Source organism: Ciconia boyciana, chromosome 15 (genome assembly GCF_034638445.1).
Source record: "Ciconia boyciana chromosome 15, ASM3463844v1, whole genome shotgun sequence".
Lineage (NCBI taxonomy): Eukaryota > Metazoa > Chordata > Aves > Ciconiiformes > Ciconiidae > Ciconia > Ciconia boyciana.
Window position 1 is genome coordinate 16936250 of NC_132948.1, and position 26827 is coordinate 16963076.

General features: G+C 55.2%; 2 protein-coding genes across 6 annotated transcripts in view; both read left to right on the top strand.

Annotated features, from left to right (window-relative positions):
• Positions 1–4045, top strand: part of CLTCL1 (clathrin heavy chain like 1) — a 38110-nt gene extending 34065 nt beyond the window's left edge. For 2 of the 5 annotated variants that reach the window (XR_012045198.1, XR_012045199.1), the window contains 3 exons: positions 1604–1679; positions 2051–2185; positions 2702–4045. Coding sequence is in view for 3 of the 5 variants with exons in the window: in XM_072879673.1 (XP_072735774.1) it covers positions 1604–1679; positions 2702–2817 (192 nt within the window). In the remaining 2 variants the exon portion in view is untranslated. The remainder of the gene's footprint in view (positions 1–1603; positions 1680–2050; positions 2186–2701) is intronic. The other 3 variants (XM_072879673.1, XM_072879674.1, XM_072879675.1) reach the window with 2 other exon arrangements.
• A 6850-nt stretch (positions 4046–10895) lies between these two features.
• Positions 10896–26709, top strand: SLC25A1 (solute carrier family 25 member 1). Its single transcript, XM_072880599.1, has 9 exons — positions 10896–11077; positions 22654–22761; positions 22927–23026; positions 23257–23395; positions 23873–23957; positions 24127–24231; positions 24647–24762; positions 25097–25170; positions 25314–26709. Exons 1-9 carry the CDS (start codon positions 10987–10989, stop codon positions 25426–25428), a joined length of 933 nt encoding a protein of 310 aa, XP_072736700.1. The 5' UTR covers positions 10896–10986; the 3' UTR covers positions 25429–26709.
• The last annotated feature ends 118 nt before the right edge of the window (positions 26710–26827 follow it).

Here is a 26827-nt window from a genome sequence, read left to right on the forward strand (position 1 = left end):
CTGCATGGTGAAAGTGGTTTACAGTGGAACTAATTTAGTCTGAATTAACTGCAAAATGTGGAATTAGAGAATGGGCTTTATAAATGTGGTATGTCTAAAAATGTCATGTAACTAACTTCAAAAGTACAAAAGAATAGACTAGTTTATCAGCGGGGTGTGTATGTCTTCCAGAGCTTATCTTTTTTTATGCATAAAAAGGTGTTAAAGCACAGAATAGCTTATGTCCCAGAAGGGGCCAGGCACACAAAGTATCATTCAAAAGATTCCTTGTGAAAAACTTCACTTCTAGGCAGCAAATCAGATGTTTAGGCTTTCCTGGAGGGCTGCTCTTGTCCCTTCCTCAGGATGTCTGCTTTCAGCATGCTTGCTGTTTCTCCAACAGGGGGAGTAACTGCACTTTTGTTGAAAGTTGTTTACTGCTCCTAAAGCATTAAGGAGGAAAGTCTAATCCAAGAGAGTGGGAATCACAGTTCATAAGTAGAGCAATACAACTAGTTTGAAACTGGTAGCTGTCAATTGCTTTGATCCATAGTAATATGGATAGCATTTGTAACACAAATACTTAGTGTTACCCTGAAGAGCTGTTAGGCTGACAGCTATAAATGAACCAGTTAAAGACCTACTGCCACTCAAGTTACTAATTTGAGTTGCAAACTTCAAGAAGTCCGGGAAACCATTAAACGCTACATCTAGATAACATCTCTGAAGTATAATAGAGACCCCTCTTGCAGCAATTCTCAGACCAGATATGATTCTTGCAGTGGGAAAGGAGGATGAGGATCAGCTGAAATACAGCATTGGGCTAAATGTAGGTTTGCCTGTATCTGGATGTGAAGCTGTGTGATTTTTATGCCTTGTGGTCTTCGGTCTCAATGGTTCTCTTATGGAAGATATAACTTGTTAAACCTGGGAGAAGGAAGGTACTGTGCCTTCTCAGATTACTCTCCCTAACTCAGAGTTGTATTCAGGGCTCCTGCATGACTGTAGCGTTTTCACAAATGTGGTTAGCATGAACAGAGCTTTATTTGGGACAACACTGGGATCTGTATAAAGCTGATGCTACTAGACCACTCTCCATGATGGCTCTAGAGTTTCCTCTAAAAGGAGTCTGTGTGAATACTAATACAGTTAAACCAGTACTCTGCAGCCCAGGTTAGGCTGTAGTCCTAGATAAGGTCAAACTTCATGGGTCTGGAATATTTGCAAATATTTGGGCCCTCTCATTGAAGGGGAGAGGGATTGCAGGTTAGTAGATAAGTGTAGATTAGGCCCATTTGAGATGATGCTTGGAACTGCAATCTGATGGGCTTGTTTTCTGGGTCATAGAGTTAACAGTGACTAGAATAGGGCCCCAAAAAGTGCTTCACTTGAAGGTAATGATGATCTCTGCATTTGACAGCTATTGTTTATTGCAATAAACCTAAAGCAATTAGGAGGGCAGGTTTACAACATAGCTTGCTGGGAACATGCAGGCTTTTGTAGTCTTCAACTTGGACTAACAAAGGGAACACTTGATAGCTAAGGTACCAGGCATGAAAAGCCTCACATGATGGTGCAATTTCTAGACAAGGCCTTCATACATCTCCTGTTCACTTCAATGTAGGTGGATAAACTTGATGCTTCTGAAAGCCTAAGAAAAGAAGAGGAACAAGTAACTGAACCCACTCCAATAGTATTTGGTAGGTGAAAGACTTGGTTTTAATTGATTACCTATTGTCACTCTGGTCTGTCTTTGTGGAGGTAACTTAAATGACTACCTCCAGTCAAAGTAAACTGGTTTCAACTAGATAGTAAAATGGTTGTCTGTGCTAGATGAACTGCATAAGTTGTTGAAGTGACATCTCACTCTTACAGTACTTCTACTCTTCAGCTGAAGTATTGCTCCTCTTACATGGCTCAGAACTCTAGCTTAGGAATAGTCTTTCAGTATAGTAACAGGACAGGGAATACCAAGGTGTGCACAACCCCAGGAATAACTTGCAGAGCATGCAAATTCCTCCTGTTATTCCTGTCTAAGAGGAATGTGTCTGCCTTCCACTCTTCCAAGTAGAAAGGCAGACTGGCTTTCTAGCTCACCCGTTTTAAGACACGTGCAGCCAAAAAACCATGGCTGTCCTCAAGTGTGCTGCTATTTTAGAAGCCCTTCTGAAGAGGTATTCTGCTAACAAGCTCCTAGAAGTGGCTGGTAAGGGAAGGATGTGACTGGTTCACTGTCTGATGTGAATGTTAACCTGAATTTAACATATGCATGAGGCATGTGTGCTCCTAGTGATAAAGACAAATCTGTCAAGGTATGTTCGGGCCTTTTGCAGCACTCTCCAGACTGAGACCTAACAGACTTAACTATTTGCTTGAATTGCTTTACTTTTCAGTTCTGACCATGCATGGGTTAAATAGTAGTTTGTTTGGCTTTCAGTATGGTTTCTTCAAAACAAGCCAGGTTTATCATGCCCTCAAGATCAGTCAATACTCATCTTCCCTCTGAGTCCTGCCTTGCTTTTTTATTTTTCTGGTAGCAAGAGCAGATGGGCTAGGTGCCCACTCTGTGGTGCATGTTGAGTAATAGCGTGACTTGCTAGTGTATGCTTGCACTGTGGCTGATTTTTAGCTAAAGCCTCATAATCCTGTCCCATAGTACAGCTAACATTAGGGAAGCTTGGGTTCTTAAACTAACTTTGTTTTTTTTCTTATGCTTTTCTAGGCCAGCAGTTGATGTTAACAGCAGGTCCCAGTGCAGTACCTCCCCAGGCAAACTTCCCATATGGATACACAGCACCAGGATTCACCCAGCCGCCTGTTTATGGTTTCAACATGTAACTAGCTCTCTGACAGACCTTCACTGTCTCTGTTCTCTTCCTTCCCGTCCCTTTTTAACTTCTCCAAGAAGTGTACAATGGTCCTAAAGGCACAGATGACCTTCTGTTGGCTGAACACACTTGCTGCCTGGCTCAGTGAGGAGACTTCAACGGGATGCCTGTTACTGTTATTTATTGATTATTGTCCGGTTACATTTCAACCTCTGAAAGGCAGCTTTTGTTAATGACATTGTGAGACTCTTGTCTGAAGTTAAGGCACTATTTCACTAACTCATATAGCAATAACTGCTTGAGGCCAGGGGGAAGAGAGAGCATATTTTTTTTTTCTTTTGCAAAGCCCATTGAAGGCAGCTGGGAAATTGCCTGGCACCAAGTTGTTAAAGCTTTAGCCGAAGCTACTGAAGTAGCAGGGTTGTTAACAATTCAGTGAAGCATCTTGTTAATAATGAATTGTTGAAAGCTTGTGTACATCTGACTACCCCATTTTATTTGCAGTCTTACGTGCAAAAGAAAATGGGCTTTCTAATATTTGTGCTCTGAATGTTTAGAGGAATATTGGGAAAGTTTCTTTTTCTGGACAATAATGCTGTTGGGGTTCAATGCTGTTGGAGTCTGTTCTATATTTTCTGGAGTAGATCTGAGACTTGAAGAAAATAAATCTTCTCATGCCAGAGAGCAAACACTTCCCAGATCCTTTTTGTTTAACAAGAAGAGAGCATGTTACTTTTTGACGTTAAATGGTACTAAAGGAAACCTCAGCTATGTGTGGCAAGTGAACATAGGAGTGTGCATGGGCTGCCGAAGTACTAGAGATGCAAGAGCACAGTGTCAGGGTTGGGGAGGGGGACATACTGCTAAAATATTGAGGCGGTAGGGAGGGCCATAATCCTGACTTTTTATTTGCACCTTTAACTGATTCTGACATTGGCTTCCTGCCACACCATGTTCTGACCCTGTCTGGTGGGCAGAGTCAGCACCACCTGAACTAACAGGGTGCAGTGACTCAGTTCTGCTATGCTGCAGTAGTATCAACGGCGTGTCAATCACCCACCTCTTTCTTTGAGAATGCCAACAGGGATGTATTACTACTTTGTGCCACTCTTCAAATACATGTATCATTAATGTTTTATGTACTTAGATAACAATGTATAATTTATGGTTATGAATCTTGTGCTAATCTTGAATATTATAAAAGTCCAACTATAAATGTAAAACTGCAGTGTCCACTGTGTGGTTCTAGTCTTAATATCTTGGGGGTGGGGACTGGTTAGTAGTAATACACTACCACAAATAGCATCAGGTTTCTTAATCTGACAACTAAGGATGCCAGGCAGGAAAAAGGGAAACTTGTGCCAAAGCACTTAACATAGACGGCTTAGCAATTATCTTAAAAAGGAGTTACAGTCTCTTTGCTGGACACATCAGCACACTGTCACATGTGGAGGTCACGCTGCCGGAGGCAGTCACATGCTTACATGACTTCATTCACAGGACTGGAAAAGCTTCAGTCCTGTGCTGAGGGAGATGCTGCAGGTAGTATCTTTGGCACTAAAATACCTTAATATAGCAGCAGCAGTGGCAAGCTCCACCTTTTGATACTGAATTCTACTTGAACAGGGCAAAACATCTTTAAATGCCAGCCAGCAGAGACTGCCAGGGCCGTGAAATCAGTAACAGCAGACTATGCTTTGGCACAGTCCTAACTACTATATTGTCTCCCTTGGTCACTGCACTGCGATAGCCATGGCAAAGAGATGCAGTGTCTACCTTCCTGATGCTGGCCAGAGTGCTCAGAGTGTTCATGTAACGTACTAACCTCAGTTTTGTACTGATCAGCACTCAACAGCTCAGCTTGAAATACTGAGCTGCTAATGAGTTCAAGCAAATCTGCATTCTGTCCAGACTTATTCCTAGCAGGAATTAGTCAGGTAGCATGCTATTTTCCAGACAAATGGTACTTATTTTGTAACTAGTTCCTTGTGGGTCAAAAGGAATTTGGGCGAGGCAGCTGGAACTGAAGACCAGCTCTAGGATTAGTATGACTGTAGGAGTTTGTTTCCTCTCAACTTGAAAATTTACTGTGACTTCATAGCAACAATTACAAGCCAATGGTGGAATACAGTAAACTGCTAGATTAAATATTAGAAGAGCTCATGACCTGTAGAGAATTGAGCTAGCCTGGGGATCCTTAATAGCTGCAGTCTAGAAATCTAATTACAGGAATGACTTGAGTTCTCAAGGAAAGCAAAGCTGCCTTGTCTGATGAATAGTCTTGCTTTAGTTGCTGTCCTGGTATCTTAAGCTCTTGCTAAGTATAATGGCTTTTAAATTTTATGGTCTTGCATTCTAAAATGCATCCAGAAACATACTCCCTGCCATTACAGTGCAGCTGTACCTAAAATGTGGAACAAATGCTTGCATACTTCACTCTTTCTTTAACAGTTAAGTCATTCTCAGCAGGAAATAACCTCTCTTTTAGTGGGTTAAGTGGAGGACTTAACCCAGTTTATGAAGTTGTAGTGTCCATCCAAGTTTCTGAAAACTTGAATAAGATTCTTTTGTGGAAAACCTCCTTTAAAACTAAGCTTCTCACTAATTCCCACCACTTCAGTGAGATGGGGCTAGTGGTGTCACCTAGAATGATCTGTTCATGTGGAACATGCTGCAGAGTGCAGCATCTGGAGACTAACTTCTGGGCTTACGATGCTGTCAAATAGTAACTTGCTTGAACCTACATACAGGCTTTTACCAACTCATGCTCTTCCTGTGAGAAACAGTATGGATTTCCTTCTGTAATAGCTCTTGTTATTTGTCAGACCTTAAGGGGATTCTCCCCAGTCTGGCAAACTTGGGCAACTACAGGTCTGGCATCAGATATGACAAGCAATTCACAAGCATTGCTGTGCAGCTGCTTTAATGTCTTGTGAGCTAGGTGGAAACTGACCTCTCCACAAATGACTGCAAGGACATGTGCTGCTCTGGACATAAAACTCTGCCCTGTGTTCAGCTGCTCACTCTGTGCTAGCACTTGAGATCCTTACACTATCCTTTGCTCCCTTGCATCTTCAAAGGTTACTGGTTTCTTTTGGTACAAACACCAAGTGAAAGAAGAAGGGAGGAAGAATGTCTAACAAAGCTGCTGCTAGAAGCGGAATTCTGATGGAGGCTGCTGCTGTCTGCTCTGTTGGGCCAGATGAGCAAGCCCCATAAACTCGGGAGGAATTAAACTCAGGAGGAATGCATTGCTGGGGTAAGTTCTGTTTCTTATTGGCTATGTAATGTGGTATTTTACAAAACTTCTATTTCCCTTCCCCCCTTTTTAGGGCTCTCTAATTAAATGGTACCATAGTAGAAGAAAACGCTCCTAAGTCATTTTGCTCCTTAAAAAATAAAAATTATAGGCAGATGAAGCCTATTCAAATTAGTACAAATTATGGGAAAGATACAGGAAACATAGTAACTGTAAGGTCCAAACCTTAATTTTGATGTAATAGCTTCTTTTTTTAGTAACTGCAGTGCTGAGAGCTGGCACTTACAGGATGACATGGATCCCTTAGTAAGGCTGTGTGAAACAAGAAACAACTTTTTTTTTCCCTAGAAAAAACCAGCAACAGTTAGAAGCATAAAAGATTTCTTCTGGTTTTTTAACCCTAAAACTAATAAACAAATCCTTTGTTGTCTGATGCCCACTTAGATGAGTGTGGATAACTTTTGTACTTGAGCACATATGATAAACTCGGGCAAAGCTGACTGTTCAACTGCTGTATATTTAATGTTTATGCTTCAATGTGTGACATCTTAATTGGCAGGCTAGAACTTGGCCACTGAGAAACTCCTAGTGTGATTAAACCAGCATGACAGTGGATCTAATTTGTACTGAGAAAAATCAAGGCTAGAAATCTTGCAAATCTTGGACAAGTAGCACTGCATGTACCAGGTTCCCATAACAAGCAGTTCAGAAAATGTGTGTACTACCTTGTGACTGGGTGTATTTCTCATCTGTAGAACTTCTTTCAGTCTTTCTGGGTCCTTCCTGTTCTGCTGTAAATGGTTTGGCTTGTCACTTGTTTCTAAGCTGACTGTATTTCTTTTTTTGCTTTACAGAGTACCCCAAGACTGCTTCAATCTCATTTGTTCCCACAAAGTAAAATAGGGGCATCTTGAATTTGTGATAAAATGTTATGGAACATAAGGCTGGAAAACACTTAACGACATCCGAGTGCTTTGTGACACTGGTGTGTAATTAGGTTGTGGTTTGCCAAGTGAATTAACACTTGCTATAGCAACCTGCAGGTGCACCAGTCCAGCTTAATGGGTCTGGAGTCTCTTTATTCTGCTACATCTTTTACTTCACCAAGCATTCAGCCTCCAAGGAGTTTGTTGCTAGTATAGCTTTCTTGTTTTTCAATACTATGCGTTTTCTGTGGGCATCTTTCCAAACGTAATGACAGATCCTGACTCATGTTTTACTAATAAAATGCTGCAAAATTGTTAGCATAGGTAAGTGTTTCAGTCTAGATCTTTCAGTCTGGAGCCTTTGAGATCTTTCAGGAAGGTAGCAAAATCCATCCATTTTCTTCCAAGCTAAAATAGACTACAATGTTGCCAGCTTTCAAGCATTAAGATGGTGTAAATTTGAAATACAGTCAGTGAAGGGTGAGTCCTGTCTTGCTTTTATGTGTCAGAATTTAAAAATTCTGACTCAAATTCTGAGTTTATTCTTGCATTCTCCTGAATGCAGTGACTCAAGGAGAATTTTTTTTTCTGTCTGCTGTGGTTTTCAAGACTTCAAAGTATCTTCATCTAAAAATCTATATTTCTCCTTTTTCCCCTAGTGATTATGAAAGGAAGGAATTACAAAGTTATCTGGTATGTTCTTTTCCACAGTGATGAGGTCTCCAATATTATGCAGAGCACAAATTCCCAAAGTGCTGGTTATCCAGCTGGGAAGCTAGGAGTGGATTCAGGTGGGATGTGGTGGTTAGTAAATCTTTGAATTGCTTTCCTTTTGGAAGATTTTTTTTTTTTTTTCCATTAGAGGGTGGGGAAATGGTCTCATTTAGGATAAACTGCTAACAGGGTTTGTCAACTGGAGTAGGTTCTCTCAGTAATATATCGTGCTGTGAGGGAAGCGTGACCGTGGTCTGGTAGCAGAATGATAACCTGTAAATGCTGTATGCAGCGCATGGATTTCACTCGTCTTCTGAGATGAGTCAGGCCCACTCAAATGTTAATGCAGCAGGGACTTCTGCTGGGCTCTTTAGAGGCTCAGTCTTGGTAATCTCAGTGAATAATCTTGAGTATCAACAGGAGCTCTTTTTGCATGTGTGCTCAAGTGGGAATCGTGCAAGCGGCTTTGGAATAGTGTCATCTTTATTATAGTCACAGTAGCTCCTGCTGCACACACTTGAAAGCTGGAGAAATGTTGACTCAAATCTTCCATATGATCACTTCTCCTTGAAGCCCATTATGTGCAGAATCTGTTACACATAAAGGAATCGTTTGTTCTTGTCAGGGAACCTGAGAAGAAATTAATTTTCTTATTTTACCATAAGAGCCCAAGTGATGTGGATTGATAATGCACAGAATGGTTTGTAGTAGCTGATGAGTTGTAACAATTCAGATAATATAGCTGTGCAGTGAAATGAAGAGATTCTCTGATTCAGGGACACATAATATGAAGTTATCTGCCCTATATTGACCACTTATGGTCTCTGAAACTATGGTGTGCTGCCGAGTGCATCAAGCTGTGCCAATTTAAAAAAAAAAAAAAATCGTTTTGGGGAGAGGCAAGGGAAGGATAAGTTGGAACTGATCAGGCAGGGTAACTGTTTATGTGCTTTCTAGGATCCAGAAAGCCCTGTCTGCAATCGGTGTTTGTGTTTAAAAAAAAAAAAAAAAGGAAGTTGCTTTCATCTTCAGTAGTTCTCTTTTTAATTCTGATTATTAGGGCCTGGAAGGATGCCATGAGGTGTACAGGCTGCAACAGCACCTGACTATGTATTTCACAATTCATGTACCCTTCAATAGCAGCAGAAACAAGCACCAGCCACCAGCAATGGAAATGTGTTCAGATTGTCAGAGGGTTGTTTCCATGAAAATTCCTGAAGTGTGAGCATAAGATAGAGGACTCTATATCCTGTCCGTAACAGTAGCTGCTCTTTTATGCTTTGACCACCCATTTCCTAGGAGATGCTCTTGACCATGCAAGTCCGGTCAAGTCTTTACTTTCATGAAAGTCACTTACAGGATTTAAAATGCACCTTTTGCAGGCCCTGGTATTTCAGAGGTTGCTTATCTTCCTTGGATGCTTTTCTCCTTTAGGCTTTCTGCTGACAAGTATTAGCAGCTTCTTGGAGGTCAAGTTGAGATGGCTTGCAATCTGCATGTGATTAAATATGAATAATCCTTTCCCTGTTCAGCAAAGTAAGCACTGTTGTGAATCCCATTGAGGCTGATGAGAATTGAGCATGTGGTGTAGTATTTCCTTGGACAGGATGAGATTGTGCCCAAGGCCTTTCTGACTTGATTAAGGAATCCGTAAGAGCCAGTGTTTCTTGTGAAGTTAATCACGGCCTCACAGCAGTGGGTATACATGTCTACAAGCATACATAAATGTTATGGTAATTTGATGGAAAGGTAGCGAGGAGTTGCAGAGATTAATCAGAAATCCAAATGCATTTCCATTTGTTTGCCATCTTTGAAAGGATTTACCTTATTTTTGCTGTTCCAGTACTGCTAACCCGACTCTCTGCATCTGTGACCAGGACTGTGAATGTTCATTCCTTCTGTGTACCCTTCACGTGGTTTGGTTTTTTTTTTTTTCCCCCTTACTTCCCAGTGCTGGAGGTGGGTGGCCTTAGACTTGACATGGGACCCCCTCAATGGACTTGCCTCTGTGAGTGTCTTAACTCTGTTCGGAAACCACGTACAGTTCTGGCATGGTCCGGGGATGAGTTCTGCAATGCGAGTACATGTTTGTTTGCTTTTAATCCTGGCAGAATAAAGGTGCTTCAGTTTCCCAGATGGTCTTTCTGCAGTCAGTTTAGCCACGAAGCCGCAGCTGTATCACTGCGCTGTACCTGCAGAGTTCGCTTTTGGATGAGGCTGGCAGCTGGAATCCAGCTGCCTGATGGCCGAGTCTTGTTAAGCAAAAATCGTATCACAAAGCGCACAGATAACAAGTCCTGACAGGAGCATGCTCTATGCATGGCCAGGGGACATTTCTTACACAAAATGTTCCCTCTTTGGAATAGGGCGGCTGCTCCAGGGAGAGCACAGCTTCGGAGTCCAGCTTTCTGTGAACTCCCGGACGGAAAGGAGAACAGCGTTGGCTTCTCTCCCCAGCGTTCCTGTAAATACAGCTTTCAGACACAAATAGCGAAGGGCTGTCTTCCTATGTCTGCAGATAAAGCAGAAACGAGTAGGGGTGCGATTTGCAGCCTTTCAATTTGAGAATGTTTTGGCTTCTCTTCCTCTTACAATGTTAGGTGTTCACATGTACGGTGTTAGGTGCTCACGTGTGAGTACTACGCTGGGGCTTTCCTTGTCTCCCTCCTCACTGAGTGAGAAAAATGATTCAAGCAAAGGCCACGAGTGGAGCAAACCCACCCCTCTGAAGTGCACTCGGACCAGTAAAGTCTAAATCTACCTTCGTCCAGGAGCGGCGAGCGCACCCTTGTGAAAATCTTACCGACCGCGTGGTTTTCAGGGTGCTCGTTACAGCCAGTCCTGCCCCAGGCGAGGCGGGCCGGGGGTGCTCCCTGCCGCGCTGGCGGCTCCCTGCTCTCCCGGGGCGAGGCCAGCCCCAGCCCGGCCCCCGCGCCTCACGCCCGCGGCTGGCGGGGCTGCGCTCTCTCCCTCGCACCGCGCGGAGCGGCTTCCGGGAGCGGGGGAAGAAGCCGCCGCTTCCGCCTGGCGCAGCTGGCTGCGCTCTTCCTCCTTCCCCGCCGCGGGATGCGGCCCGGCCCGGCCCGGCCCGGCCCGGCCCGGCCCCGCCCCGCCCCGCCCCGCCCCGCCCCGCCCCGCCCCGCCCCGCCCCGCCCCGCCCCGCCCCGCCGCCTGAGGATGTGACGCCGCCGGGGCCGCCCCTCCGCGGGCGCGGCCCTAAATACGGCCCCGGCCGCAGCCGCCACCGCCGGGCAGCGCAGGAGCGCGGAGCAGCGCGGCCATGCCCGCCCCTGCCGCGCCCCGCCGCCTGGCCGCCGCCGCCCCCGCCGGCAAGGCCAAGCTCACCCACCCCGGCAAGGCCATCCTGGCAGGTAAGCGCCCCGGCCCCGGCGCTCCCCCGGCGGGGTGGCCCGGCCGCCGCTGCCAGCGTGGGCATCCGTGCCGGGCGGGAGGCTGCCGCGGCCCGCCCCGCGGAGGCAGCGCGCTGCCCGCAGGTGCTCCGTCCCGTCGCTGCCGCTGAGGCCGCCCCGCTGCCCGTACCGCTCGGGGTCTGCCAGCCCGTAGCACGCCCCTCGCCCGCTGCATCCCGGCGGCCGGCAGCCCCAGGGAGGCGGCCCGCGGCGAAGCGGGCTTTCCCTGCGGCGGCGGCAGCGGAGCTCCGGCAGATGCACCCCGAGCTTGGGCGCCGGCTCGCGGGGGTCCCGCTGCCCCCGGCCGGGTCGCAGCCTCGCCCCGAGGCTGTTCCTGCAACCTGTGGCCTTGCTGGAAGGTGTCGGCGGTGCCGCTGCGGTGGCGCAGGGCTGGCGGCAGTCGCGTTGTTTAGCAGGGCGGATTTTCACGTTAGCGGGAGGGAGTTGAACCGATGGAAGAGGCAGCAGCGGGGCACCTCCTTATACGCCCCCCGAAGACGTTAAGGGAAAAAGCTGAAGCGGCAGCGCCCAGGTCGTTCCTGCTCCAGCCGTGTCTTGCACGCTGCTTTGATACAGCTCCTCTTATGGCTTCTTGGTCCCTCCTTTGTGTCTCGGCACCGATCCCCGTGGATCAGGGCGTGTTTTCCCATCCAGTTCTGACCATTTCCATGGGATCTAAATAGGCTCCGAGTGTAGCAGTGACTGCAGAGTTAACACACTTCCTCCTGCTCGTGGCTGGTTTGAGCTTTGAGCTGAATAGAGTCCAAGACAGTCAGCCTTGTTAAAACTGCTTTGTAGCCATTCCCTAGCTCCCTGGTTTTTCCTGCCACTCGCAGGACAATTCCCAGAGTGGAGATTAGTGTCTTCCCTTCGAAATGAGCCATCCCAGCCTCCACATGATTGGCACGTTTAGGGCTTTTGTGTTTTCCAGCCAATTCCCCCTCCTACGATTGTGCCTTTGTTTGTCTGTCCAACTCTCTGCTCCCCTCCGAGGGCAGAGCTCCAGCCCCCTGTAGCGGGGACCCGGGAGGAGCGAGGGTCTGCCTGCCCTCTGGCTGGACGCCGGGAACTGAGCCCTTGCTGCTCTGGCTCTGCCCGCCAGCGCTGGCCCCTGCCTCGGCAGTTGGCCTCCCATCGCACAGCTCCGGAGAATTGCTGGAGACGGCAGCGCTGTGGGAAATGGATGCAAGCATTGGAGCATGCAACGGGTGACGAGGCCTCCCGGCGTCATGTCGCCTGGAGGGGTCTGTGCTGTCACCCGTCACCCAGGCTGCCTGGCCAAAGGGCTTGGGGCACGAAGAGGAGGCAGCTGAGGTCAAACGAGAGGGTGCATTCTCATTCAAATGAGACCTGTGGTGAGGCCAGGCTCCTCCAGAGCTTGGTGCTCCTCAGGGGTCTCAAGACTTGTGCTGCTACCCCCTCAAAGTGCGTTGTTAGTTCAGGCCTCCTCTTATCCCCTTTTATTTAGAGGTCTTTTAAATGGGATTTAATCTAAGCTTGGGGTGGGAAAGACAGGCGGTTTGCTCCCCATCCAGCCTTCCCAGTCTTCCCCAGCTCTCTGCATGTGTGCAGTGCGTCAGTTGTCACTGCCTGGGCCATGGTACCGGGAGACTTTCATAGCCCTTGCGTAGGTCCGTAATCGGGGATCATCAGCTGTAGATGGCTTATCGGCATACTCTGCAGGAGGCTGCAGCAGACTTGCCCTGCTCTCCCCTACCAGGAGAGTTGCCACGGGTGTGCCTGGAAGCTGTTCTGGTGTAAAGGAAGGGACGTGGTGCTTGTGCCCTCTGCTAGGTGTCAGGTTGGGCAACACAGCACAAAGCTGCACATGTCCCCGCTTGCAGGAGCCCTTCTGGGTCCACGTGAGGCTGCAGAGGTGGAAGGAGGACCCTGTTGAGATGCTAGTCTTCTCCTCGCATGCAGCAAATCAGAGTAATTGGTTAATGGGCAGAAGTCCAGCCAAGCCTCTGTGGTATCTAATTGTATTAGAGAACCACATAAATGGGAGAAAGCTGCTGTTAACTCCCCGTGTCCTGGCATGCTCAGCCCTCCAGCCCCTTGCTGGGGACATGCAGTGCTGTTTGTGGCTGTCTCTGCTGACTTTAAGGGGTTTGCTGATGCTCTCGGAGCTTCTCCTCTGACATCTCTCTGCACAACAGGGGTGTGTGCTCCAAAGCTCAACCTTCTGGAGAGCTGGAGGTGTTCAAGATGGACTATTTCTACTGTGCTGTCCTTCATCTGCCTTGTACTGGTGGAGTTAAATAAGCAGCCGTCATCTCGCCCTGGATGCATATCTGCTCCCAGACCCTGTGTGTAATTGAGATCCTCTGCCAGGGAGGCACAGCTCCCTTGCGCTGCCCAGACCTGAGCAGGCTGGGGCTGGCTCTTCGGAAGAGATGCAAGTGAAGCTCTGGCTGCCAAGGGCTCTTCTTCAGTTGTCACAAGAGACAAACGCAAAGTTAAAAATTAATTTGCTAATGGGCTCTCATTTGTCCAAGCAGTTGTTGTGTGCCAGGGCAGCGCTTCACCTTGCTGTGACCACACAGGCTGTGCTGGTGCTGTGTCCCCGTGTGTGGCCTGAGCACATGAAGGCAGCTTGGCCGACTGGCTGGTTGGGTGGGTGTCGCTGCCAGGACTTGGTCTCGGGGGTGCTGCATACAGACTGGGCTTCCAGAGAGGGCAGAGCTGAGTGGGTGTGGGTGCCTGCCGCTGTTTGACCCCTACATCCTCTTTGCAAGGGGAAGAGCCCCCCGGACTCTGAACTGATGGTACAAAGTGGGTTTGAGGGACCTGGCACTGGGTCAGAAGTGACGTGGCTGTAGGACACTTAAGGTTTGGCATAACATGGCTTAGCTTAAACTTGGTTAAAAGACTGGTAAATATGCCGGCTTTATGCTGAAATGGATATTATCTGTCTTTCTGAGTCATCTGCTGGCTCAGTTACCTGTTGTAAAGCTGGCATAATTTTCTTGTGAACTCATGAGCTAGAGTTTGAGGGCCAGCTCATGTCTCTTCTGCTGGGTAATAACCTGTTAGCAGGCAGACCTGGGAGTCCAGGCGTGTCTCCAGCCTCCCCACAGCCAGCTTTCAGTTTCTGTGCTGTGGCTTCCAGAAAAACCCTTTAGCCCACCAGGCTCCTGTCCCTCCCGCCAGCTTCCTGCAGGGATGGGTTCTGCTGGTCCACTGTGCAGCTCCCAGCATGGGGCCGTGCTGCAGCGGCCAAGCAGGGAGCTCGAAATAAAGGCAGCATGAGGTGAGACAGGAGCGCTGACTGCAGAGCTGGCAGAGGTGGTCATCCCTGTGTTTCCTCAGAGGGCTCCTTGCTGGGTTTTCGGGCACCGCAGGGCTGTTAGGTCAGCTCAAGCCAGCCTGCGGTGGACTATTTAGAGCCCAGCGCAAATGGTCCTCACCATTTTGCAGGCAAACCCCTACTCCCCTGCCCTCCTCTTGAGAACTTTGCTCCTGGTTAGCAGCAGCTGTTTGATGAAAGGCTTTGCCTGCCCTGCCCAGAGTTAAGTACAGCATTACTCTGTTTTTAGCCAGCTCTGAAGCCTGGGGTCTGCTCCCTTCCACAGAGAAGCTCCCAGCTGCCTTGCTCTGGGAGCTCGTGGTACCTCTGCTTGCCTGGGGGCTGGTGCACAGTTGCTATTCCTGCCTGCACCTAATCCTGCCTGGTCAGGGAGGCAGAACGCCTGGATGCTGTCCTACATGGTGCTTGATTTGGAAAGAGCTCGCAATGGTCGTGGCTGTTGCTCTGATGTTCGCTGCAAACGTTGAGTACTACTGGGAAATAGCAGTGATGTGCACCAAGGTCCCAGGAGGAGCGTGGGCCAGGAGGGAGAGAAACTCTGCAGGGAGAAAGAGAAGGGCCTGCAGGGTAGGGCATGAAGCACACGTTTAGCAGGGAGCCCAGGATCACATGAAAAACAAAGCAGTAATTAGAGGTTCAGTTTCCTCTTCTTTGTTCATCTCTTGATATGATCTTTCTTAGGAAATGCTGTACCTACGGAGGAGAGGAGTCAGGGACTGGGTGTGAAAGCTGCGACTTGCTTCTTGCAGAGTAGGACTCCTTTCCTAAAAGTCCCAAGTCCACCTGGGCTTCCAGGGCCATTGCCCTCCTGGGAGGGTGGGAGGGAGGTTGTGCTGCTGGGAATGGCCGTGGTCCGGCACGCTCCCTTGGCTTTTAGATGGATGCCTGGTGCTCGCAGCAGAGCAGGAGACGTTCCCCCCCCTTGATGCTGAGCCGGGGGAAGCCGGGTGGTGGGCTGAACACAGCTATGGGGGAGGATTGGTGAGCGTGGAGGGAACCAATCTTGCCAGGTCTGCTGGCCCTTGGTGCATCATGCCTGGCTGTGGTTTCCCTTGGGGTTGCCTCTTCTGGCTGTCGTCTGTTTGGGGAGTGGGGCAAAAGGAGCCCACTGGCCATGAGCGCGTCCTTGCGTGCCTGTCAGCCGTCGTGGACCGCAGGCTGCTGCGGAAACCTACAGCAGCCCTGAGGCTTCTGGTGGGAGGAGGCTGTCAGCCCCAGGACTGAGAAACCACATCAGGTGCCCAGCTTCTTCGATCTGAATGAATTCTGTGTGAGCTGGGGTTAACCCTGGGCTTTGAAATGTGAGTTTCTGAGATTTTCACGTGCCTGATGCTCTGCTTGACATTCTGCAGGCGACCACTTTCTCTGGGTTGACGTAAATGATCAGAAGGAGCCATCCGTCTTCCCAGAGGCGATGAGCACCGTGAGCTGACAGCTCAGGGATGTTGCAGCATCTCTCATCTCTGACAGCCTTGTGCAGTGCATGCCAATGCAGCCTCCCTGCTCCTGCCTGGGCAGTGGTGACCCTGTGCTTGTGCCCTGAGGTCTCGGGTCACCTCCTGACAGCAGGGGCTGATTTTTTGCTGTCTCTTCTCTGGTGCAGCAGTCATTCCCCTGTGCTGGTGGCTGGGAGACCAGAGCCTGTCCCCAGGGAAGCCTCAGTCCCAGCAGTGGCTCCTTCATCCAGCTACGGAGCTGTGCTGGGGAAGGGGTCCAGCAGCCCTGGGCTCTGACATTGGCTCCCTGTTGCCTGTCTTTAGAAAGATTTTTGGACACTTAAACAGTAGGTGTCTGAAGCGGGGTGATGGGTTGGCTGGGAGCCAGCTTACGGCAGCGGAGCCAGGGCCTCGGGGCGCACAGGGCAGCGGGGAGAAGGTGAGTTGAGCGGGGACGGGGGACTTGACAGTCCCCAAAGGTGGAGTCAGTACCAAAGGCAGGTGATGCTGTGACTGCGAGTAAAGGGAAGTGGCTTTTGCCATCACACTGACAGCCAAGAAGTTTAAAATATAGTAATGATTTATTGCAATATTGGCCCACTGAGAAGTAAATGCGAAGAGGAGATGAATGAGCGGGTTGTGAAAGGATGGCCTGTTGAAACAGGATGGTTCCAGTAAGATTAGGGACAAATTACTCCATCCCATCTACAGCATTATCTACAGTGCTGTTTGCACGGGGCTGTTTACCCACCCAATGGCACGGGGTACAGATGAGGTGTGTTTCATGTTTGTCATTCTGTGTATCCCTGTTGAGGATCAGACTTTTGCCAGCCTGGCCATAGTGTGGTCCTGTGACGAAAGCGGCCACGTGTGTATTTACCGATGGTCACTCTGAACCCCCGTGTCCCCCGCCGACCTTGCCCCTATCAGATAGGGGACCTTCCAGGGCCCCTGGCCTCAGCGCGGCTGATCAACGCTCTCAGAGAAGGGCTGGCCTGTCACAGGACATGTTTTTTTCCCTTCTAACCAAAACGCGGGTAATCCTCTGGCCATCTGGTTTGGGGAAGCGGCCGTGCCAGGCATACAGCCCTCCCCGCTCTCAGCGCTGTATAAGACCTTTCCCCGCGGAGCAGCCCTGCGTTGGTTTTCCCCCAGGATGGGGCTGCGGATAGGCGGTGAAGGGCTGTGCGCGGCAGGAGGAGGTGCCCCGGTGAGGGCTCCGGTGCCAGCCCTGCCATCGGCCGGCTCTCCGGTGCCAGCCCTGCCATCGGCCGGCTCTCCGGGAGAGCGCTGTCCCCAGCAAGGCGCCTGCCCGCGCCTTGAGCCAGGCTCTGCCCTGAGCCTGTTTCACAAGATGGCCCGTGGTGGGACTGCGTGGGGAGGGTGGAGCCCGCTAAACCCGTTTCACCACTGTGGGCATGGCAGGATTTCTCCACTGCTGCCTTTAGCTGGGTTATGCTAACGGCATGGCTCAAGAGCAGAGCAGTTGGCTGCCAGGAGGGGGTCGATCCCTAGGGAGCAGGCAGATGGAGAGGTCTGTGCTGCTGACGGGGCAGCACCTGGGCTGCAGAGAACTGTGATGAGCTGGAGGTGGGTATTTCTGCCTCCCCGATTTGTAGCACCCTGTGGTCTTTGATTATTTTTATTTATTTGGGTTTTTTATCCCCCAGCTCTGCAGGCTACCTTGGCTAACGGGGAAGGGCACCGAGTCCCCGCATGAGGGTAGGAACCGTAAGCAGGGGATCCAGGAGGCAGGCAGGATTGCGGGCTGTGCCCACAGCGCGTGGTCCATGTCACCAGTCTCGGCTGCTCAGCTCGCCCCGTACACCTGCACCTTCTGCAAGTGGGCTGGGTGCCCTCCCAACAGGGGGAACACGGGGGTCAGCTTTTGCTGGTGTTCTGGAGAGGAGTTGGAAGCCTGTTTGTGCCTTCCCACCGCCCTGAGCCGTGCCGCTGGCAGGAGGGCCAAGCTTCAGGCATGGGTCCTGGAGAGCTCTGCTGCTTTGCTTCCAGGCCCTTAAGAGTAATTTCCTCTGGCCTGAAAGGATCCTGCCAAATACAGAGTTAAAAGGAGTTTTTTGTATGGAAATCAGGTGCTTGTGTATCTGCATGTGAAATTACCCTTAAAATGGAGAGGCTGAAGTTGCTCTCCGGGTGCTCACTTCTCATCAGAGCTGCACAGAGACCTGCTGCTTCATCCGCAGGAGCAGGACGCTTTTGCAGACGCAGTCGCTTACAGGAGTGGCAGAGGGCCCGTGCCACCTCCTGCCCCTCTGTGGCTCCCAAACAGGGCAGTGGGTGCTCACTGGTGCACTTGCCCCCGGGTAGGGTTTGCAGGGGGTGGCAGTGCCAGCCCCGGCTGCGTAGCCTTGGTTTGCGTTGGCCCCCGGGGCTCTGCTCGTCTTCCCCATTGCGGCTGCATCCTCCTGCCCTTGGCACCCACCCTGTCCTGGGTGCCGGAGCTGGGTCCCCGGGACAGGCTGGCCGGGGGTGGCCGGTGGTGTCCCCAGAAGCTGCTTGCTAATGGGGTTTGAGGTCATTAGCTCTGCGTGAGCGTTGCAGGGGCAGCACCCTCTTCTTCCTGCCAACTCTCCCCGCCGTGCCCAAGGGCTGCAGCCATGTCCTTGGATAACTCTGCTGGCCCCTCCACAAAGGAGAGCTAAAATTTTTCTGGCAAAACCATGCCAAGTGGCTGACAAACAGGTGTTTTTCCCTTCTCTCCCTTCCTCGCTGGGCCTGCGGGGTCGGGATTGCTGGCAGCCAGGGCGCTTGCAGGCTCGCTGCGGGCAGGGAGCCATTCCTGGTGCTGGGAGCGGGATCCCCCCGCCGGCGGAACCTTCTCTGGGGCCGGGCAGAGCGACCTTCCCTGAAGGACGTCCTCTCTCCTCTGGCTCTGCTGCATCCAGCTAATAGCCGAGAGCCTTGGCTTGGCGTCCAGGCTGCCCCACTTGGTCTTTCACCTCCTGAGCGCTTGCTGCCGGCTGTTCCTGCTGACTCCGCGGTGTTGCAAGAGCTGAAGCTGCTGGTTAAAGTCCGGGTAAACAGGTTGCAAAGCCCTGGCGAGGGAGGGGGAGTTGGAAGGAGCTGCTGCTCGTGGGCAATGGGGTGATTTATTTGCACAGAATAAGATTTCCTCTGGAATAAAACGGCATGGGGACAGGACACTCGAAGGCAGAGCAGGACCTCTGATGAGTCTCGCTTCCAGGGAGGGAGGGGGTGCAGGTGGGCAGTTTGTGCCACCCTGTCTCTCTGCAGGCAGAGGAAAACAGGAAAAAATTGCCCCAAGTCACGAAGCGCGTCTGGAGTCCGTGCTGCGTGTCCCTTCCCAAGGGATTTGGGGCCAGAGCAACACCAGGGGGCAGGGAGGGGACCTGGCAGCACGCATCCCTGAGCAGGGCGAGGGAGAAGATCCTCCTCTGGGTGCGTTTCCCTGAACAGGCCTGTTCCCCTGCCCAGCGATTCGCGTCTGTGCAGCCGCCTGAGGAGTCTCGGAGCCGTGCAGTGGCAGGGCAGCCTTCGGGCCGGCTCCCCTCCCCTCGTCTGTCCCCAGTGAGTGGTGGCAGAGGTGTTCAGGGCACCGGTGTCCAGCCGTGCCCCTGCCACTGCGCAAGCCCTGGGGTGTCCCCTGCCGCAGCCGGGGTGACGCGCATGCTGCTGCGTGCCAGGGAGGCAGCCGCTCTCACAGCGGCTCTGGGATGGGGATGCCTTTGGCATCCAGCTCCCTGGTTTGCCGGGGAGAGCCAGCGCAGACGCCCTGTTCCTCCTTCCTCGGCTCAGGTGGCCCCAGTGTCCCAGAGGCTGCCGGTTGCCAGGAGGGGCTCGCCATCCCTCTGCAGGGGCACTTCACAGGCTCCAGGCTGCCTGTGGATGTGGCTTTGCCCACAGGATGCCAGGCAGAGCCTCCCTGCCTCCCCCACATGGACAAACATCCTTAATCCTGGAGGCTGTGGGCAGGTTGCAGGAGGTGCGGCGTCCCTCCCCGTGCCGTTTGGTGTGGCTGCCCCTGGGCTGGTGCTTGTCCCGGGTGTTTCCCTGCTGCCTGGCTCGGGGGGTGCTGGGGCAGCAGCTGGTGCTGGGGAACGGAGTGGGAACATTTACGGCTCTTAAAATGTCCAGCGCTCCAGGACTGCAGCACAGGAGGCGGGAGGAAAGTAGCCTTGGCAGCACCTGGGGCGTTCCTGTGGCAGCGGGGCTGGTGGCACAGCGCTGCGTAGCGGCACAGAAAGGTGCCAGCTGGTGCTGGGCTTTTCGGGGACTGTTACACCCCGCTGAAGGACGCTGCTTCTCATCACGCTGCTCACCGGGGACCCGCCAGCTGCTCCCGCAGGAGCTGTTTGGTTTTGCAGCAGAAATTACAGTGCTTGGCAAGCCGTGTGCCGTGGGACCGGCGGCGTCTGCCACCTCTGACGGACCTGCCAAGGCCTGGAGAGGGTCGAGGGGCAGCAGGAGAGCTCTGGGGACCCTAGGGATGGTGGCTGTCCTCCCGTGGTGCCCTGGGTGAGAGCCGGCGGCTGGCCGCCGTGGCATGAGCTGGCCTCTCTGCGGCTGCCAGCGACTTCCTCCCACGCTGCTGAAGCACGGGGTGCTGCGGAGGCGTGAAGGCCGCGGTGGTTGCCTGTCGCTGCCTCCCAGGAGGCGCCTGCCTGGCCTGGGCTGAGCGGCTCCAGCCCCTCCTGGGAACACAGAGGGAAACAAGGAGCCTTTGTGTGCTGCGGCAGAGCCGCGCTGGCCTCGCGCCCTGTCCCCGGTGCCCCGCAAGGCCGGGGTGCTGCCAGGCTGGGCTGGCGGGTCCTGCCCCGGGGATGGGGGACTGGCACTCAGTGCCACGGTGTCCCCATCCCCACCATGCCTGTGGGAGGAGGGAGATACTCTTGGAGCGTGGGGCTGGGCTTTCTCGTCATCCTGGGCCATGCTGGGCCCTGGCACGGCTTCTTGGCTACGCTGGGGAGGACGAGCGTGGCCCGCTGCTGCTTGTGCCTGGGGGGAAAAAACAGGATAAGGCTGCTTTAAGGTGGGTGCTGCCCAGCTGCTGGGGGGAGTGCAGCGAGGCTGCTTTCCTTTCCCTCCAGAAGGACGCGGAGGAGAGAAGGCAGCGGTGCCCCAGGGGATGCCAGCCTGTCTGCCGGGACGTCCCTGTGCTGGGTGAGCGGCTTCCCTGGTGGCACTGCGGGAGGGAGCTGGAGGCAGTGCCAGAGGGATTCAGGGTCTCTCTTGTAAATTTGGAGGCCGTACAGAAGAGATAAGACTATATGAGAAACTCCCCTGGGCCAAGGAGCTGGGGCTGCCTGCTGCTGTCACGGGGAGTGGCCGTGGCCCAGCTCCCCGTCCCACGGGCCCCAGTGTCCCCTATCAGCGTCCCCTCTCAGGGTACTTCGGAGGGTGCTGATAGGCAGAGCTGTGCTCTGCCGCGTGGCGCCGGGCCTGTGCTTGGCCGCAGAGCAGAACAACCCGCCGCTGCGCCCAGCCCCTGCGCTAGCCCTTCCCGCGATAGCAGCGTGTTCCCCCCCAGGAACACCGGGGTGTCCCCGGGGCCGTGGTGGAGCCGTGCCGGCGAGGCCGTGTGCCGGGGGTGGCTGTGGTGGGAGCTGCAGCGCTGCTGAGTCACGCTGAGGGACGCGGCCAGGCTGGGGGGGGGCTGGCGGAAGCGGGATGGGAGACCTGTCCCCGGCCGGGAGCTGGCAGCCAACCTGACCCCGTGCCGGGCCGTGTCCCGCGGGCTTGGGCCCGGGTCACCCTCCCCGGGCAAGGAGCCGGGAGGCCCTCGGGGGCTGCTCGGTGGGTGCCCAGCCCCAGCGGCAGCATCCCGGGGCTCCTCAGCGTTGCGTGGTGCGGCGCCCGGTCGGGGGGGTGGGGGGGTGCTGCCGGCCAGGGGCTTTGCCCTGGCACCGGCTCCTGCCCTGGCCTGGGCTGCAGCGGGGCTTGCCCCTGCGAGGCCTGGGGGAAGCTGGCTCGGCCCCGCGCTTCCTCCTTGCACCGGCACAGAGAGTTCCTGCTGCTCAGCAGGACCCAGCTGTGCTTTGGTGCAAGGAAAGGAGCTGCGCGGTCGTTCGCCAGCCGGCTGCGGTGACCCCCCGCTCCCGGGGCCTCCAGCCCGGCCGGGGTCGGCCCTGCTGCCCCGAGGCAGCTCGTGGCGGGGCCGCAGGCGCTCCAAGCAAGCCGAGGGGACCCCAACCACCGAGAGCCAGCGTTGCTCGCTGCCGGGGTGCCGGCGCGTCCCCAGGCCGTGGCAGGAAAGGCTTCAGCCAGTGTAATCGGTGCCCAGCAGCTGCCGCTGCGTGAGCCCGGGGCGGCTGGATGGGCTTGATGATAATTGTGCTTCCGCGCTGGCACGCCAGGCCTTGCAAATGGGCTCCCGCTGGCGCTGGGCGAGCGGTGCCGGGCCTCGTGCAGTGCTGTCGGGCTCTGTTGGGTTTATAAATCCCCATGCTGGCAGCTCACCGGCGGGGTGCGGGGCTCCAGAAGGAGAGAGGTGCCTTTGAGAGGGAAACAAGGCTGAATCAGCAGCCGCGGGTGTGGTGTTTTGCCCTGGTTTTCCCACCCCTTTGGCCGATCCCTCGCCAGCTCTTGCCACGGCCGGGCGGTGATGCCCGTGCAGGGTGCCAGGTTGGCGTGGGGCCCTGCTGCCGTGTGAAGTCCCCAGGGGTTTGGCGAGGACAGGGACGCCACATCCCAGCCCAGGCCTGGCTGCCAGAGGTCTCGGTCTCAGCTGTTGTGGAGCCGGCAGCAGCCATGCGGCGCTGGACAGGCACGGCGCTGCTCCCGGCCCCAGCGTCCCCTCCTCTCCCGCCCAGGTGGCCTGGCCGGAGGGATCGAGATTTGCATCACATTCCCCACCGAGTACGTGAAGACGCAGCTGCAGCTTGACGAGAAGGCGAACCCTCCCCGCTACAAGGGCATCGGTGAGCGCGCGCCCGTGCCCTGCCCCAACCCGCCGGCTGGGTTCGGAGGCTCCCAGGGGCCTGCCAGGAGCTGGGGGGCAGCGGGGTTTGGAGGGGCGGGTGGCGGGGCAGCGCGGTGGCCCTTGGCACGGCGGGTGATGGCGGCGCCGCTGTGCTCTGCCGCAGGGGACTGCGTGAAGCAGACCGTCCGGGACCATGGCATCCGGGGACTGTACCGGGGGCTCAGCTCGCTGGTGTACGGCTCCATCCCCAAGGCTGCCGTCAGGTAGGTGTCCCCCGTGGCATGGGCTGAGCGGAGGGGACGCCGGGTGGCAGCAGACAGCGGGGTGGGTTTGGCCTCGGCATCCCCAGTGGCACTTTGCCGAAGCCAGGTGTTTTCCCGGGCTGGGAGGGCCCTCTCGCAGGGTGTGTGGTTGCTGCTGGGGACGGACCCAAACAAGGGGGTGCAGCCCCCTGGCCGGGCGCCCGGGGGTTGGCACGGCGGCTCCTCCGCAGGTTCGGGATGTTCGAGTTCCTCAGCAACCAGATGAGAGACGAGCAGGGGCGGCTGGACAGCACGCGGGGCCTCATCTGCGGGCTGGGCGCCGGCGTGGCCGAGGCCGTGGTGGTGGTCTGCCCCATGGAGACCGTAAAGGTGGGAGGCAGCCGCCAGCATCCCCCTGCCCTGGCACCCCTCCGCAGGCCAGGTCAGAGGGGGCGGGAGCCGGGGATGCCCGGCTTTTGGGGAGCGGGTCTCTGCGGAGCTGAGGGCCACGTAGGTTTGCTCGAGCTGGTTTTCTAGGGGAGGAGTAGATGCTGGAAAGCTCCATGGAGAGGTCAGGCCCTGTGGCTGTCGCCCCTTCCCCACCCAGGAGCCATCCTGTCACCCATTTTTGGGCTGTAGAACCCGTGCGGTCGCTTGCAGAGGCAGTTTCCAGGGTTTTCCCCTGCAAAACACACCACCGGCCATGGGCGCAGGCTTCCCCGTGACCTCACCCATCATTGCCTGGCCACGTGGGTTGGCTCTGGTCTCAGGACCATCCCCGGAGCAAGGCAAGAGGAGGCTGGCAGCTCTTCGAGGCCGTCGCATCCCCCCTCGCCTTGACAGGACGAGCACGTTGTCTCCCCGCAGGTGAAGTTTATCCATGACCAGTGCTCCCCCAAGCCCAAATACCGCGGCTTCTTCCACGGCGTCCGGGAGATCGTTCGGGAACAGGGTGAGTCCCGCGGAAGTGTTGTCCTGTCTCCCTCCGGTACCCCCATGCTGGGGGCATGGGGCAGGAGGTGAGGGACAGGTGTGGGCTGGGACCGGCTGCCCACACGGAGGAGGTTTTTCTCTGCCTGGGTGAGGCTGGTGCTCCCCTCCGACACCCTCTCTTGCTGCAGGACTGAAGGGGACCTACCAGGGCTTAACCGCGACCGTCCTCAAGCAAGGATCGAACCAGGCCATCCGCTTCTTCGTCATGACCTCCCTCAAGAACTGGTACAAAGGTACGGTGTCCCTGTCCCTCCCGAGGACACCCCAGCTGCGCCGCTGGCTCCCTGAGCCCGTCCGTGGGAGCCAGGCTTGGGCTTTCCACCAGCGCATCCTGCGCTTCTCGTGGCTCAGCCTCTCATGATGGAGGAAGGTGAAAGCCAGGGCAAGGGGGCCCCAGCTTGCGGGGTTGAAGCATCCCAGTGCTAGAGCATCACCTCCGCTCCCACCCTGAGCTCCCCAGTGCTGCATGGGCTCTGTGGGGCTGGGGCTGCTGGACAGTCCCCGCCAAATGCCCTGGGCCCCGCACTCAGCACGGCACCAGCCCTGACCACGAGCAGCCAGACCTGGGACCTTCCCTGTGGGCTCCCCTGGGGATGCCGTGCTTCGTCCCCCACCACCACTCTGCCCTCAATCTCCCCTCCTTCCCAGGGGACAATCCCAATAAGGTCATCAACCCCTTCGTCACGGGGGTGTTTGGAGCCCTTGCTGGAGCTGCGAGCGTCTTCGGCAACACCCCCTTGGATGTGGTGAAGACCAGGATGCAGGTACGGCACCGGGGCCTGGTGCGGGACAGCTCTGCCTGCGGCGGCTGGGGTCACCCGCTGTTTGGGGGCTGTTTTGTGCAGCCCCTGGGGCAGGTGCCTGATGCTGGCAAGGTTTGGGAGATGCCTGGGGACGCTGCCCCCTCGCAGCTGGGCCACGGGGGTGCGGGGAAGCGTTTGCGTGGAGGTGGGGACGTCCCCGCTGGATTCGGTGGCCGCAGCAGCAAAGGGGGATCGGTTCCTCCTGGCGCACCCCCAGCCCTGGCTCCCTGCCCCAAAATCCTCCCCAGCTGCGCCCCTGGCTCCGGCCTCTGACCCTGCTTTTCCCGTCCCGCAGGGGCTGGAAGCGCACAAGTACAAGAGCACCTGGGACTGCGCCTACCAGATCATGAAATACGAAGGGCCCCTGGCGTAAGCCTTGCGGCGGGGGCGGGTGAGGGGCGGCGGCGGGGCCGGCCCCAGTGGGGGGCACGGGGGGCGACCAGGGGGGGAGCATGGATGGGGAGGGGGCTGTGAGCACAGCCCGGCCCCACGACCCCTTCTGTCCCCGGCAGGTTTTACAAGGGCACGGTGCCTCGCCTGGGCCGTGTCTGCCTCGACGTGGCCATCGTCTTCGTCATCTACGACGAGGTGGTCAAGTTCCTCAACAAGGTGTGGAAAACGGACTGAGGGGGGCAGGCCGGGCGGCCCCCACCTCCCTCGCCCCGCGGGGCTGCAGCTGGAGAGCCGTGACCAAGCCCGCAGCTGCCCGCAGGCACTGCCCAGGGCCAAGTCTGCCCCGCGCACACGCCCTCCCCCAAACCCGGCCACCTTTATGTTTAGGAACAGGCTCTGGAGCAGGTTAAGTTATCAGTTGTGTGCTGAAAGGAGCAGGGAGGGAGCAGCATCCCCGCATCCGCACCCCCAGTGTCCCGGTTATGCCCACCCCAGTCTCCTGGTGACGCTTCCCCCTGGTCCTGCATCCCCTGCAAGGTTATCCAGGGTGAGGTGTCCCCTGGGACGGTGGCCCTGCGCCCCCAGGGCCTCCGGCAGCCAGGAGCTGCCGGCTGTGCGGGGGCCAGCAGTTTTTGGGGGAGCTGAGAGCCCCCCGGAGCCATGTGGGTGCGAAGGCCAAGCTGCGCACCAGGCATCGCCGCTGGTGGAAGCTCTTGGGGCTGACGCTGCCGGCTGGGAGCGATGCACCGGGCCTCACGGCGGCTCCGGGGGGCCCGCCAGCCCTGCGCCCCCCCGGGACGGGAGGTCGGTGACCTGCCGGCGCAGCCCCAGCTCCCTCCTCCCTCCTTCCTGCCGGCACTGAGCCCCCCCAGGGTGCAGCATCCCGGCCCCAGATCCCACTGACCCCGGGCTGCTGAGCAGGCGCTGCCCAAAATTGGAGCCAGGCCTTTAGTTCTCCTCAGCGCAGGGCCAGGATTGGGCCGAGTTGGGTGCCCCCGTCACTTGCCATTTACAGGCGAGAGACACGTGCAAGCCAGGGCAGGGAGGCACATCCCTGTGCCGCAGACTTGGCCCCTCGGCCGGGGGTGCAAACCCCTTCTTCTGCCACATTCCCCCCATCTGCCCTCACCTTGCCGCGGCCCCGTAGGTAATCCTGTAGCTTTCAGAGCTTCACGCTGACCCACTAACACCCATGGCTGTGGGGCCGGAGCCCTGCCCAGCCCTGCCCTGCCCTGCCCCATGCTGGGCTCGGCCCTGCCGGATTTGTGCCAAACTTCCCGCAAAGGAGCCGGGGGGTCGTGGGAGCCGGGGCTCGCCCCGTTCCTCCTCCCTCCTGTCACCAGTGATGAACGCAGCCTTAACACGGGAGGGCAAAGGAGGAGAAGGAAAGCCTGGGCACGGTTTACCTGCGGCTTTCTGCTCTGAAGCCAGTGAGGGTTGGTTGGTTTTTTTTTTTTTATTATTATTCTTGTTTTACATTTGCAATTTGAATAAAATCAGTCTGGCTTTAGCAGCTGTGTTGGTGTCCGGGCAGTGCTGAGCAGGCAGCGAGCGGCTCCTGCGGTGCGGGTGGGGATCGGGGATGGGGTCCCCGATTGTGCCCCAGTCCTGCTGCCCTCCCAGGGAAGCATCA